This window comes from Sinohyriopsis cumingii, chromosome 16 (assembly GCF_028554795.1).
Source record: "Sinohyriopsis cumingii isolate HCF-2022 chromosome 16, ASM2855479v2, whole genome shotgun sequence".
In the NCBI taxonomy this organism is placed as follows: domain Eukaryota; kingdom Metazoa; phylum Mollusca; class Bivalvia; order Unionida; family Unionidae; genus Sinohyriopsis; species Sinohyriopsis cumingii.
The window spans coordinates 9,102,602-9,115,464 of NC_142976.1; the positions used below are offsets into that span (position 1 = coordinate 9,102,602).

At 35.8% G+C, this 12,863-nt stretch overlaps 1 protein-coding gene across 10 annotated transcripts in view; it reads right to left on the reverse strand.

Moving 5' to 3' along the window:
* Positions 1 to 12,863, reverse strand: part of LOC149779911 (uncharacterized) — a 128,649-nt gene continuing 115,786 nt past the window's right edge. For all 10 annotated transcript variants that reach the window (XM_089936609.1, XM_089936608.1, XM_089936605.1 and 7 more), the window contains 4 exons: positions 11,694 to 11,835; positions 10,704 to 11,018; positions 8,708 to 8,942; positions 1 to 3,168 (listed from right to left, as the gene is read on the reverse strand). In XM_089936609.1, the coding sequence (XP_089792735.1) occupies positions 2,714 to 3,168; positions 8,708 to 8,942; positions 10,704 to 11,018; positions 11,694 to 11,835 (1,147 nt within the window). In that variant the 3' untranslated portion in view covers positions 1 to 2,713. The remainder of the gene's footprint in view (positions 3,169 to 8,707; positions 8,943 to 10,703; positions 11,019 to 11,693; positions 11,836 to 12,863) is intronic.

Genomic DNA, 12,863 nt, shown 5'->3' on the forward strand with positions numbered 1-12,863 from the left:
TAATCACAAAAGAGCCCTTTATTTTTTTTCAGAGCCGTGTAAAGTATTAACTGGAAGCAAGATTTTGAAGATAAAAACATTCATGTGGAAAACAAATAAAAATTTTGATGGAGACATTCCAACTCAAAAGATGCACTGAAGAACTGTAAAAGTAGCAGTGTTTGTTTACATTTTTGTACAATTACCTCTTGTTCCCTTAATTGCACATCATTATGACCAAACTGTGCACAAATATGCCTCAGTTAAGATTGTTTCTTGCACTGTTCCTCAGTAGAATACACACACCATAAACACAGAAATCACACTACCAATCTACACAGATCTCTCATCCTCAGCTGCCACTACAGTAGCAGAAGCAGACAAAAAAAAAAAGGAAGAGGTTGTGTTGACATAATCAACTAATGCTCCATCATAAAATTAAACATCTATGTAATATTAAGGACAATTCATCACCACAGTGTGTGGTAGTAGCTAGCCAGTGACTGTTAGAAAATATATATCAAACAACACTATAAATACAAAAAACTTCAGAAAAACAGGACATCTACTAATCAAGAACTACACAATAATACATTTTTTCCCATTATACAAGAATAATATTAAAACTTGATTCATGGTAGCAGCAGACTTATCCACATCCAACAGTAGCTACTGTAGATATCAGAAATTCAAGCACAAAAATGTCCATCAGTGCACCATTTACCTTTTCACTATATGGGGCAAATACAGTGAATGTAATTTGGCTACACAAATAGAACAGCTCTCAATCCTGATCCCGTACTGGGGCAAAGTTACAGGACCAAAGACACCTCTTTCTTTGCCAAGAGTAGGAAACTTGCCATAGTGTTCATCATTAATGCAGCAAGGAAACCTTTCCTTTACTTACATTCTTCACCCTGCAGCAAAGGGAAGATTTTGAACCACCATCTCAACCTCCAATAAAGTTTTTGTTGTCAGGGCAAATCAGGCAGACAACTCTAATTTTACGTGAGAATGTACCTTCCTCATTTATAAACCATTCATCATCAAACCTGGCACAATATTATCTTTATTTGACTCGTAGGTCTGCATGTTAAGTAATTTGCCCAAACCAAAAGTATGAAAGTTAACCACCTCTCTCTGTTCATGCATATGAAACTCTCTACATAATCAACTCTTTACAATTGGTAATTTCCATCATCAAACTTGGCAATGCATATAAACATGTCCTCTCCACAATCACAGCAAGCCCTTATAATTTGCAAACTGTGCTGCTCTCAAAGGCAGTTACTAATGCTTGCTCAAGTCGACCACGCAGAAACTAAGTGCTAACCCTGATCAATCAACAATCTAATGTTCTATACCATGTATGACCTAAATTTTCAACCCTCTAATCCATACAGACAAATATAATCCAAAGAAAGCCCTGTTGTGCGTCACTTCAAGTTTATCTAGGCACTCTCCTTTTAAAGGATCACATGCATATTCTTCAGTAACAAAGCTTTCCATTAAAGAAAATCTTGTATGAGAATTGAAATTTTGACCATGCATCAGCTTCTCAATCAAAACAAGAAATCAAATAATATAAAATGTTGTGTCTTCCTTAGAAGAAATAAATAACGGGTCAGCAAAATATGCCTAAATCAATACTGATTCAGCTGCTTCCAAATGGCTAAGCACTAGCAATTATTAGGAAGAAATTGTATCCCCACGTAAGTAATGGTTTTGGCAAATTTTGCTAAATGATTGATGATATATATATGTGTATATTTATATATATATATATCTATATAAAAGATTCTAGTTCAAGTATATACCATTTCACTTTGCAATACATGCCATGAAAGAAAGAAAAAAAAAAAGAAGAAAAAATGCTTCAACTTAGCATGACATTACTTCCTCCATGATGTTATTCAATAATATAAAGATTGCATTAAAACAAATGCATGCTATGTATGCCAACGTTGCAGCAAACCTTGGCAGTATTGACCCATTTCATTGGTGCTTCCAGTCATGCTTTTTTGTGTACTGGCATTTGTACAGCAAGGACGCGCTACAAAAACATACACTTATATGCCAAATGTATGAAACAAATTAATTCCCAATGAAGTTAGGAGCAATCAGAGTCCTTCCAATCTCCTTGGTGCAAATATATTTGAAGATCTGTCCAGTTCAATGCTTTTTCAGGTCAGTGGCAGTTTCAATTCCTTAAATCCCATTGATCTGATGTTCTCATTTTTCATTTCAATTCTTGAACACTTCTTGACTTCTCTAAATTAGTAAACATCTACATGCCAATAGTTTTTCAATCCATCAAAGAATCCATACTGACACTAAGTTTTATGGCATGTCCAAATTTGTAATAAGCATCTGTGAAGACAGTCCAGCTACTGCAGATTTTTAAGGGGATGAATTGGCATCTTTTAAAACTTTCACTTCCTTATTTATCAAAGGTTTTTGTTCTGACAGGAGCAGAACAAGATATTTAACTTTACCACTGCAAAGGTGAACATTAATATTTGCTTTATCATTATTGTTTTGTAATTTCTTGTTATGCTGAAATTACACCAGAAGAATTACAAAACCAATACTTCATGATGTTCAAAAGAATTTGTTGTTTAATTCTGAAAATGTTTATTAATTCAAATAAATCCATCTAATACCTTCTGGGCAGCAATTCAAGTTACAACTACCATGTGGCCGTGCAAGTTTCACTATTAAAATTTTTATGAAATTATTTCTTGTCCTTTGCTTTCTCCTCCACTTTCACCTCATCCTTTTTAGTTGTGCTGCCAGCTACACTGGTGGCTTGTGTGCTGGTGCTAGATGAGTTTTTCTTGTCATCCACTGAGGCCTCTGCAGTTTTCTGTGGCCCCCCATTTTTTGCCTTAACCTTATTGGGGTTAAGGAAGTTCTGTGTATGTGCTAGAAGGTCCTGTCTCTGTTTGGCCTGCATTGCCTTGTCCTGCATTGCTCTGGTCAAACCCTGCTGGTTACTGCTGCTACCTGCACTCAACTGTGGTCCTTGTACAGAGGTCCCACTTGAAGTAGTTGAGGCCACATGTTGTGGTAACTGGGGTCGGGGAGGGGGGATCTGTACTGCTGGGCGCTGGATTGGATTAGGATATACTCCAGGGCCACCTGGACGCATTAGATTACCCACCAACATCGACGGCCGTACAACCTGACCTGAAATACAGTTCAATTTAAAGCTATGTTAGAACACAGATGTAGCATACAATCCACCCCCACCCCCAAAAGAGTACAGCTATAAATGTAAATTTAAGAGATGGTAATATGTCAAGCAGTGAACACTAAACTGATATGTAAAGAATGAAAAGATCGCATGAAAAATGAACTGTCAGCACATTTTCAGCACTTGTCCATGTAACTCACTTCATACACAAGTCAGACATTTAGCACTGTCATCTTTATGAAGAATAATATAGCTATGGGCTTCATGTCAAGCTTATCTCCAAGAGAAAACATCCAAATATATTTATGTAACAAGTAACATGACTCTATATACAAATGCACATAAGAAACTGACCTCATCAAAAGCTTTAACAAAAGATGCATGGGCAAAATCTAAAATAACTATAAATTTGTCTGAAAGTGATGCAAGTCCATGCTAATACATAGTAGCACAAGTGAAGAAATGATGGGGTACATTTGTGTTTTACATATTTAGCCTTGGTGTCAACTTTTACCTTCAACAGCAGCAATAGCTCCATCATATTTTTATGGAAAATAATTAAGATCATTTTTTTAATGGAAAAAATGAAAATCTTTCATTCACGATCTTCAGCACATCAGACCTTTAGAATTAAAAATGTGTAGCCTGTGCCCAAATGATGAAAAAGATGCACAAAAAAAGTATTTTTTTAAAATATAATCCTTCAAGACTGGGGTTGGGGATGGAGTGGTGGTGGGCCACCAATGTTAATAAAATATCATCATCAAATAGATTTGACTGGGAATGTCCATCACTTTGATGTTAAATATTTTTGTGGTGTCAAGTTGATTTGTCATTAATGATTGTTTAAAGATAGTACAGTGGAATAAAAGATCGCTATTTGGTGAATTTGTAGCAGAGAACAAAAATGATTTTTTTAAATTATAAAAACAACATTAGTTTGAGAGGAAACCATGATTCATGGAAGGATAATGCTGAAACCAAAGCAGCAGCTAATCTTGAACCAAAAGTGGGGGGGGCCCCGAGTGGCTGAGTGGTCTAACGCGCTCTCCGTTACGGATCACTGCCACCTCACCTCTGTCTGCATGGGTTCGAGTCTCGGATTCAGCCAATGTGGGTATGTGAGAAGGTTTGCCAGTAGCTTCTTGTGGGTTGGTGGTTCTTTCCAGGGTTTTCCCGGGTTCTTCCTCCACCATTAATACTGGCCGCCATGTATAGCCTATCGTCGCTGAAAAATGGCGTTAAACCCTACTACAACAACAATGAACTGGTACAACAACACTTTCTGGTACATTATAGTAACCGCAAGTCTTGGGACAGGGAAAAAAATAAGCTTTTTTGCATTCCAAGACTTGTATGCTGTTATGTGAATTTGATTTAATTGTTTTAAAGTTTTAAATTTGTTTATTCCATTACTTGCTACTGTAATGAAGCTTTATTTATGGGAATAGAGTTCAGATCGGACTGATTTTTTAAATTTGTGATGCAAACAACTTTATAGAAACATTGTATCTAATGCTGACCTAGTTCCTGACCTTGATTCAGAACCTATGATAGTTTGTAGTAAACAAACCTTTTTTATTCTTTCTCAGAGTAAGATTTATGAAGTGAAATCGAGGCCATACTTGGAGTAATGACAAATAACATATAGCAATTGTTTCAAACTCTGTTGTTTTTTCTCCCAGAGAAATGACCACATCCAGGCATCTATTTTGCATTGCAGTTAGTTTTATTACTAATGTTTTGAGAAATAATAATTATTCTTGCCTTAACACTTGAGAAGTCAAAGTGTTTTATGTTGTGACCAGTTTTGGGCTAATTATTTTGTTTTCTTCAATTTATTTGGATTTCAAGTTTGTTTTCACTGGAAACACTTGTGCTGTAAATTCTTGGACAAGGACAGTTATTGAAATTTACACAGAATTCAAACACTGGAATACTATTTTCTGTGATTCTACAAAGAATTGTTGACACTGACCACAGCATATGTCATCGCCTTCCAATTTGGGTTTCATTGGGATTCAAACTCAGTTTCATTAGGAGTTTTTATTGCTAGGACTTCTGTTTTTTAATTCTTGGATTACTTTTGGATTTGATTCGTAAAACCAAGTGCTTTTTCTCATTTTTACCTTGTTTTTTCTAGGGAAATTATGTGTTAAATTTGACGAAGTTTCATGTCTTCACTGTTTTGTTGTTACGTCTTGCAAGATCCTTAACATGTAACAATGCCCAACAAATGTCAGGACAAAATATGCAGGATCACCCTTTGTTACATGGCAATGACAAGCTCTTGTTCTATTACCATGTCAGTAACTTACTATGATTGTTATATCATATCTGCCTACAATATGAAAACAACATGAACAGGGTTTCAAGGGGCAGTTTAGAGGTGTAGAAAGACATTTTACATTAAAAGCCTCACCAAAAGGGGTATTGGGTGGGAACAAGGCCCCAATATAAATTGAGGATTTCATCAAAAGACAATTTTAAGCGAATTTTTCAAACAATGAGCAGCAGGAAAGAAAATGAAGTCCTTTTTTAAAAGTAAAAAGCAAGTAAAAACAAATGCCAGTAATAAGTAAAAAAATATTCAAAACAATACATAAAAATGATGGTCAACTTGTTACATTTACCTATTATAATAATCTTATTCCATTAAAAATAAAATGTCACCTGATTTTTTGCCATAATTCTAGTGGTGGTGTGTATCCAATTATATTAATCTTTGAAAAAAAGTGAAGTGTGAAAAGTTCACAATAAACAAAATGACAGTCCACTTCATAGGCACTAACACTAAAATTGCATTGCAACAGCCACTGAAAGTATTTTCAGACTTAATATTTAATATTTAAGAAACTGGGGGTAAAAAAGAATCCATTGTCAATGTCAAAGCTCTTTTTCAGAGCAATATGATTGGTGTCACAAGGTGTCATGAGAGGTAACAAAGGTGGTGCTGCCCATGGGCCATCAAAAATGCCCTCATGCAGCCCTCTGGATGGTTAGAGTTCGAGAACCCTGATTTAGACTGTACATAGTTGTATCTTTGGAGTAATTCTTCATAATAGAAAATTACTATACACAGAGTTCGCCTTGTTCATAAGACAGCCTCCCTGGTATTAAGAGACATTGTTGAGCGAGATTCGGTTTTGTTTTTCTTCATTATGGAGAAAATTCTTTCATTACTGGCATTAGCTTATGGGATGCATAATAAAGACAGCATTACTGATGCTAATTTGACAGAAGGCTGAGAACTGTCATTAGGATCACTCTGTTTAAATGACATGCCACTGCTTATCAGATCTAGATTCCTCCAGAAGACTGGAAAAGGATGCGACTTCAATCTTCTGAATTCATCCTGTACCTTGTCACATGGGCAGATCTGAGGCATTTGCATCAGATAGAATGCAAAAATGCTGAACGAACATTCTTCCCTTTTGATAATGTCAACATCTGAATTTGTAAAAATGGGCAAACTGTGGGCAAATTTCCTATTAAAGTATTCCAATGCCTCAACAAAGAAAGCTTTGATATTTGAATTCTACCTTCAGTTTGCTGCTGAGCTTTTTAGGGCAAGTGACAGGGTGAGGAATTACGTCTAAATGCAAAATTCTTCATACTTGTTAATTTGTGATGGCTTTATGAAAAATTAAAGGTTTCTATACAGGTTTGAAGTATTGCACTTGTCTTGTGTGCAGAAAGCTCTTCTGATTGCTACAACTTGTTTGTCTGTTCAAATGAGGCAATAACCCTAAGGAGAAATGCACAATAAATAAAGTTTCTCCTGAAACCCAAAGGGTATTAAAAATTTTCTAAGCTATTATTCTTTTCTGGTCATCCTGCAGCTCATCTCCTCTGTCCCTAAACCAATATAACACCATCAGCTTTGGCTAAAGCTGCTTTCTTCTGTCTTCTTTTACACTACCTCAATTTCTGTAAGTGTTGCAATATCTCTCCACAAGGGCTTCCCCCACATAAATAAACCTTTCTACAAATTTTGACAGGCAAAGCCAACTTGTTGGTCAGTATTTTAAGATCTTTTTAACTTTATTATTTAGGATTTGAAATTCCACAGTCACACTGTTTCTTCTCTGTGTGTATTGGAGTAATTCTTCATTAACAGAAAATTACTAAACACAATAGTAAATGTCTAACATTTCATCAATTTTACCTGGTAGTTTCTTGGCAGCGATTTGGCACAAACGTGTTCTAGGTGACAGGAACAACCAACAGCAAGCTTTTGAGAATGATCTGCTTTAATAGTTTACAAACATTGAACGCTTTCCCATCAATACATTTGCAATATCTGCTGAAGAAACAGCATAATCCATAGTCTAGCGTAATTTGGTGGAAAAAAGCATAATGTTTATGCCAACAGCGTAATGATTGGCATGTATACTAAGGGGTCCCAAGACTTTAAGTACATGAAAGGTCAATATAAAATTACAAGTCCCACTTTTAGAGGTCATAGAAAGTTAGTATTTTAAAAAATTAGTCACAACCAGCTGCATCTTCTTTAAACAAATTTTTATATTAAATATCAAATATATGGCTGAGATATTAATTGGGGGTGGGAGTGCTTGGCAAGACCAATCTAAATTTTAGTGATTCTGGACATCTGCAATTCTTTCCAAAGACAACAACAGCAAACAAAATGCATTATGTACAAATGGACTGTCACATTTATACTTCATAACCCTTCACAGAATATAACAGGCAGTTTTTTGTACTAACATAAAATTTCAGTTCAGAACTCAATTAATGCAAATGGAGCTTTAGCAAGGCCATTTGGAAATCGTGCTCATATTGGTTCCTTCAGTTCCACCATCCACACCGAGTACTATAATATGGTGAAACCGAAGTACAGGCATATCAAGATCCACTCAGAGTAAAACTGACTTTGTATCATTTGTATCAAGGGATTGACAGATAGTTTTCATCATCACAGCAGATCTTGTGCTACTTTACCTTCTATCCTAAAATCAACCAATAAAATTCTGCTTAAACAATACACTGGGAAATGTTCAAACAAATAACTTTACACATTCTTTGGTATACATAAATCTTAACTTTCAACAAGTCATTTTAAGTGGATTGTTAGAGTTCCTTGGTATCATCCAACCATCTTGGCAACATTCATAAATTATCCACTAACAAAGGTGCTTACTCATAAACAGGATTCCTTTTGCCAACTGGAGCACATTAGGAGCCAACAATATACAGACTAGTGTAAAGGACTGAAGCCAAGGTTAGGGGATATGCCATACCTGTAGACCCACGCTGCTCTGAACAGCAAATGAACTTGCTATTCGTTGGGTCTAATCAAACTTAGCCACAACGAGTAAGAAAATGTAATTGATATACTACACATCATGATGCATCAACAGGCAAAATTTCATCAGGGCAGGTTCAAAACAAAGTTCAATCAATATAGATATAATTCGATTCAAAATATGAACGATACAACACAAACATAGACTGAAGAAAATTTGACCACAATAATGTAGTTTTTGATATGGTTACAATTCTACTCACCTCCAGAAGGCATGGTCTGGTTAACAAATGGGTTAAACTTTGCTCCAAATTGCTGAGCAGCATTTGGCTGCATGTTTGTGTTAAAGTTGAAGGTGATCCCTTGGAATCTGGGGCCAGTGTTCTGTCTGTTCTGCATGCTACTTGGAGTGAAGGGTTTGGAGCTGACATTTGTCCCAGGTGCACTGCTGAAACTCTGAGTGGAGGAGGGGGGTAGGCTGTGAGGGGAAGACTTCATCTAAAAACACATGAAAATATGCATAACTGTCGTTGAGATCAGAAGACTGCTGGTAGTTAACATCTTATTTGTTAAATTAAGAGGGTTTTAAAAAACTCATGAGACTAGAATTTATTAAATAAAATTTGCACAAGTCTGTATCCTAAAGACATAGGTCCAATCGTAAGTAATACTGAATATTTCAATGGCAATAAAAAAATTATGTATCTTGATCAAATGCAACAAAAATGTGAACAATTGCAACACCTGCAAGCTTGCCAGTAGCTTCTTGAGGGTTGGTGGTTATTTCCGGGGATTTCCCCCACCATTAATACTGGCCACCATGTATAGCCTATTGTGTGCTGAAAAATGGCGTTAACCTTACAACCCCCCCCAAAAAAAACAAACACCACCACCACCTGCATCATGATATCAAATGGACAGTGTCAAACTCACCCGAGTGCAAATCTATTAAAGTGAACTCCAAAAGCTAGGCAAGTTTGACTCCAATTTTCAAGGATATGTGACCTCGTACTTAAACGCTGTTCAAATTCCATTACCTCAGAATTTTTAAGAATGTGTGCATCAAAACTGAAAAAATTTCAGTTCTTAGATTTCAGTGTTTTTTTTTTTTTTACAAACAATTACTAAATGCAGTGCAATTAAGTATATATGTATTCAAATGCACTAAATGCTGCACTTTTCTTGGGTCTTAAACAAAACATTTTATAGCAGAGACAGACCTACAAACATTTCAGAATTCATGCACATTATCTAAGATGTTCCAGTATTAGTAGAAATGTGTAAATGCATTCACAAAACACAATCCACGGTGGATAACTTCTAATGGAATTTAATATAAATCTGATATACTTTGCCATATTCATGTAATTAACTAGTTACACCATACAATGTTAACAATGTTGCTCACACTTATTTATGCAAAAGTCACGTTTTACTATTTACTGCTGCATGCCAGACAAATTTCCAAAGCAAATCCAACGAGTGCTCTTTTCCTATAATACCCTTTTATACATTGACAACTGTTAAAAATGCAAGTTTGGTGTAAAGTTGCAAATAAATGCATATTTTTCTGAAAGATGAGGTTAGCTTCCTATAATTGAAGGAAGATATATAGGCCATTCATGTAATCCACTTAAATTATTGTTCTTCTAAGTCATCTGAAGCGGACCCCTGCGCAATACGATTAGGAAATATTGAATGTAATGGAGTTCCTAAAACAGAAAGTAGACTATCAGCCTTTCTTTATCAACCAGACACCAACAAAAATTACTGTCCACTTTTACAAACACGAACATTTTTGTTACATCACTGCATTGCAAATATGTTCCACACTGTATCGTAAAATTTTCCTATCTGTAACTTGGTAAATTTTCAGGTGAACATCATTACCTACAGTTTAAAGCATTTCGTTTTAATATTTTGAGTGAAATGAATTGGGTTGTTTTAAATTTGCAGTAGTAAAATTTTGCAGTGCTGTGTGGAATTAACTAAAGTATTTAATTTTTTACATTTTTAACCAGTTACTTTACAAGATAATGAGATCTGACTTAAAACAATTCTTGTCTAAAGTTTTTTAAAGTTGAAAAATTCATAGGTACAGGATTTCTAATTTCAAACATTTTCTGTTTGAATCGAGAATTTTTAGGTCACAATTAAGGAAATACATCTTTTATACTGGAATGGTGTTTTACGTTTGGAATCTATTGATATCAATAATGGAAATGTTAGGAAACAAATATGATGTACTTGCAGACTTACTGAGCTGTTTGGAGCTGGCGACATCTGCTGGGTTGCTTGTGAGCCAAACTGTGCTGAACCTTTTCCACCAAGAGTGTGCTGCTGTTGGGGCTGGTTAAGGTTCATATGGTGACCAGATTGGGCAGTGTGTCCAGCTGCATTGTGCACCTGAAGTGGCATGTTCAGACCTGATGGCCCAGTACTGCCAAATGATGATGACAAGCTGAACTGAGGGGTGGTTGGTGTCCCTGCTGCAGCCTGTTGTTGTTGCTGCTGTTGGTGCAATCCCTGAAGAAACTGGAAACTTAACTCTAACTTGTTTGTGTTATTCCCAAACTGCAACAAGCAACAAAAAATATCAATTATGTGGTTTTAAACAAAAACTGATACAAAAGAAACATTCTTGTTAAAAATCCTACAAATCAAATATAAAATTATGGTTCATACTATCAAAGAGATTAGTTAAAGGGTCTTTTTAGAGAATTTTTTTAAATGACGTCCAAAAGTGTTCAGCCCCCCCCCCTTTTTAAAATTTAACAACAGTCTAAAGGTCGTGTGCTCTACTGGTCAAAGACTCATAAAAATGGTACGAGCAGCTGACTCACTTGGCAACCAGCAGTAAGAGGTTAGTGTTAAGACTGGTCGGCTTGGTGTCAGGATAATAAGACTGGGTGGGACATGATGCTATGTGTCTGCAGGATGATGCCCCAGTGATATACAACACCATAAACTGCCACACTGCAGACATCATAGTGATGAAACAATTGTTAACGCTATGTTAAAATTCAAATCAAAAGATTGAAAGAAAAATGACAACTAAAAAGTCAAGTCTTTCATTAGTTGCTTTAGCAAGCAAACAGGAATCCCAAATTGGAAGGATCTAATGGGGAAAGTAACAACCAACAAGAACTTTTATTTTTGGTAGAATTTTGGTTCCATTCAGAGTACTCCCTGATAAATGAAAAACAATGTCACAAAAAATCTTAATAAAAATTTCCCATGAGCATTTACCTGCATATTGGTGGAGGTATGCTGAGTGGGTGGGAAAAATCCAGTCTGCTGTAGGGAGGAACCCTGCTGTGCCTGCTGGTAGAAGGAGGTTTGGGTTTGTACTGGCTGAAGGTTCCCTAAATTCTGTAGTCCTGTTCCTGACCTGAAGAAAATAAATCAGAAAATTAATAAGCACTATAAAAATATCGTCTGATTAAAATTTATTCCCTAGCACTATTGAGACATAAGATCTAATTATGTTAATGTTGACTTCAATTAATGTAGTTTCTCAAAAGTTCTTGGGTGAAAACAAAAGGACAGGTCAAAATTAAATGTCCTTTTTTTTAAACATTCTTCAAAATATTTTAAGCAGAAATGGAATTTGTGATCAATGTGACTGAAAGGTGATGTGATGTCATGAACGTACATGGGCAACACCACTGATGGCACAAGATGCGATGTGATGTGATGGATGGATATGGGCAATAACACTGATGGGGCATGACACGACATGAATGAATGGATGGACATTGGCAGCACTACACATTTCTGTAAAACTAGTGATATTACCAGATCAGATTTCTACCACTTCAAGGCTCTGATGTACGAAGGGAATCCTAAATGGTGAAATTATATTACTGAGAGGTTACAACATAGTTCAAAGCTTGCAGTACTGCTGTAATTTCTCTTGTAAAAAATAAACCTTTATCCAGTAACCTATTCAAGATGGTGCCATGGGGTGTTGCAATGGCAATTCTAACTATGTTTGCATCTTTCACACTATTTATATACTGGGATGTACAGTTTATGATAGGAGGTTCTGATTTCACTGAATTTAATTTGAAAAAGGACAGGATTTGCTGAAGACTTCTTGAATTCACTAAAGGTCAAATATTATTTTGGAAGGTTTTGAGAACTGATGATTTTGTAATGCAGAATTTTGCAGCATTTATTTGCAAACTCATTTTTGCTGCTTCTGGGCAAGGAAGAACATGTATACCAAAAGGTGGTTTTGGGGTGTAAAAAGTTTTATCATCTAAAGGTTACAATATACATAGGATTTGATGGATTGAATGGTTTGGTAGTATATGGAAGAGCCAATTTCTTTTGTTTGAGAGAATACGAGTCTGTTGCCTAATAATAGACAAAGTAAACATCCCTGATTGTGTTATCAGACGAGCTTCTGCAGGC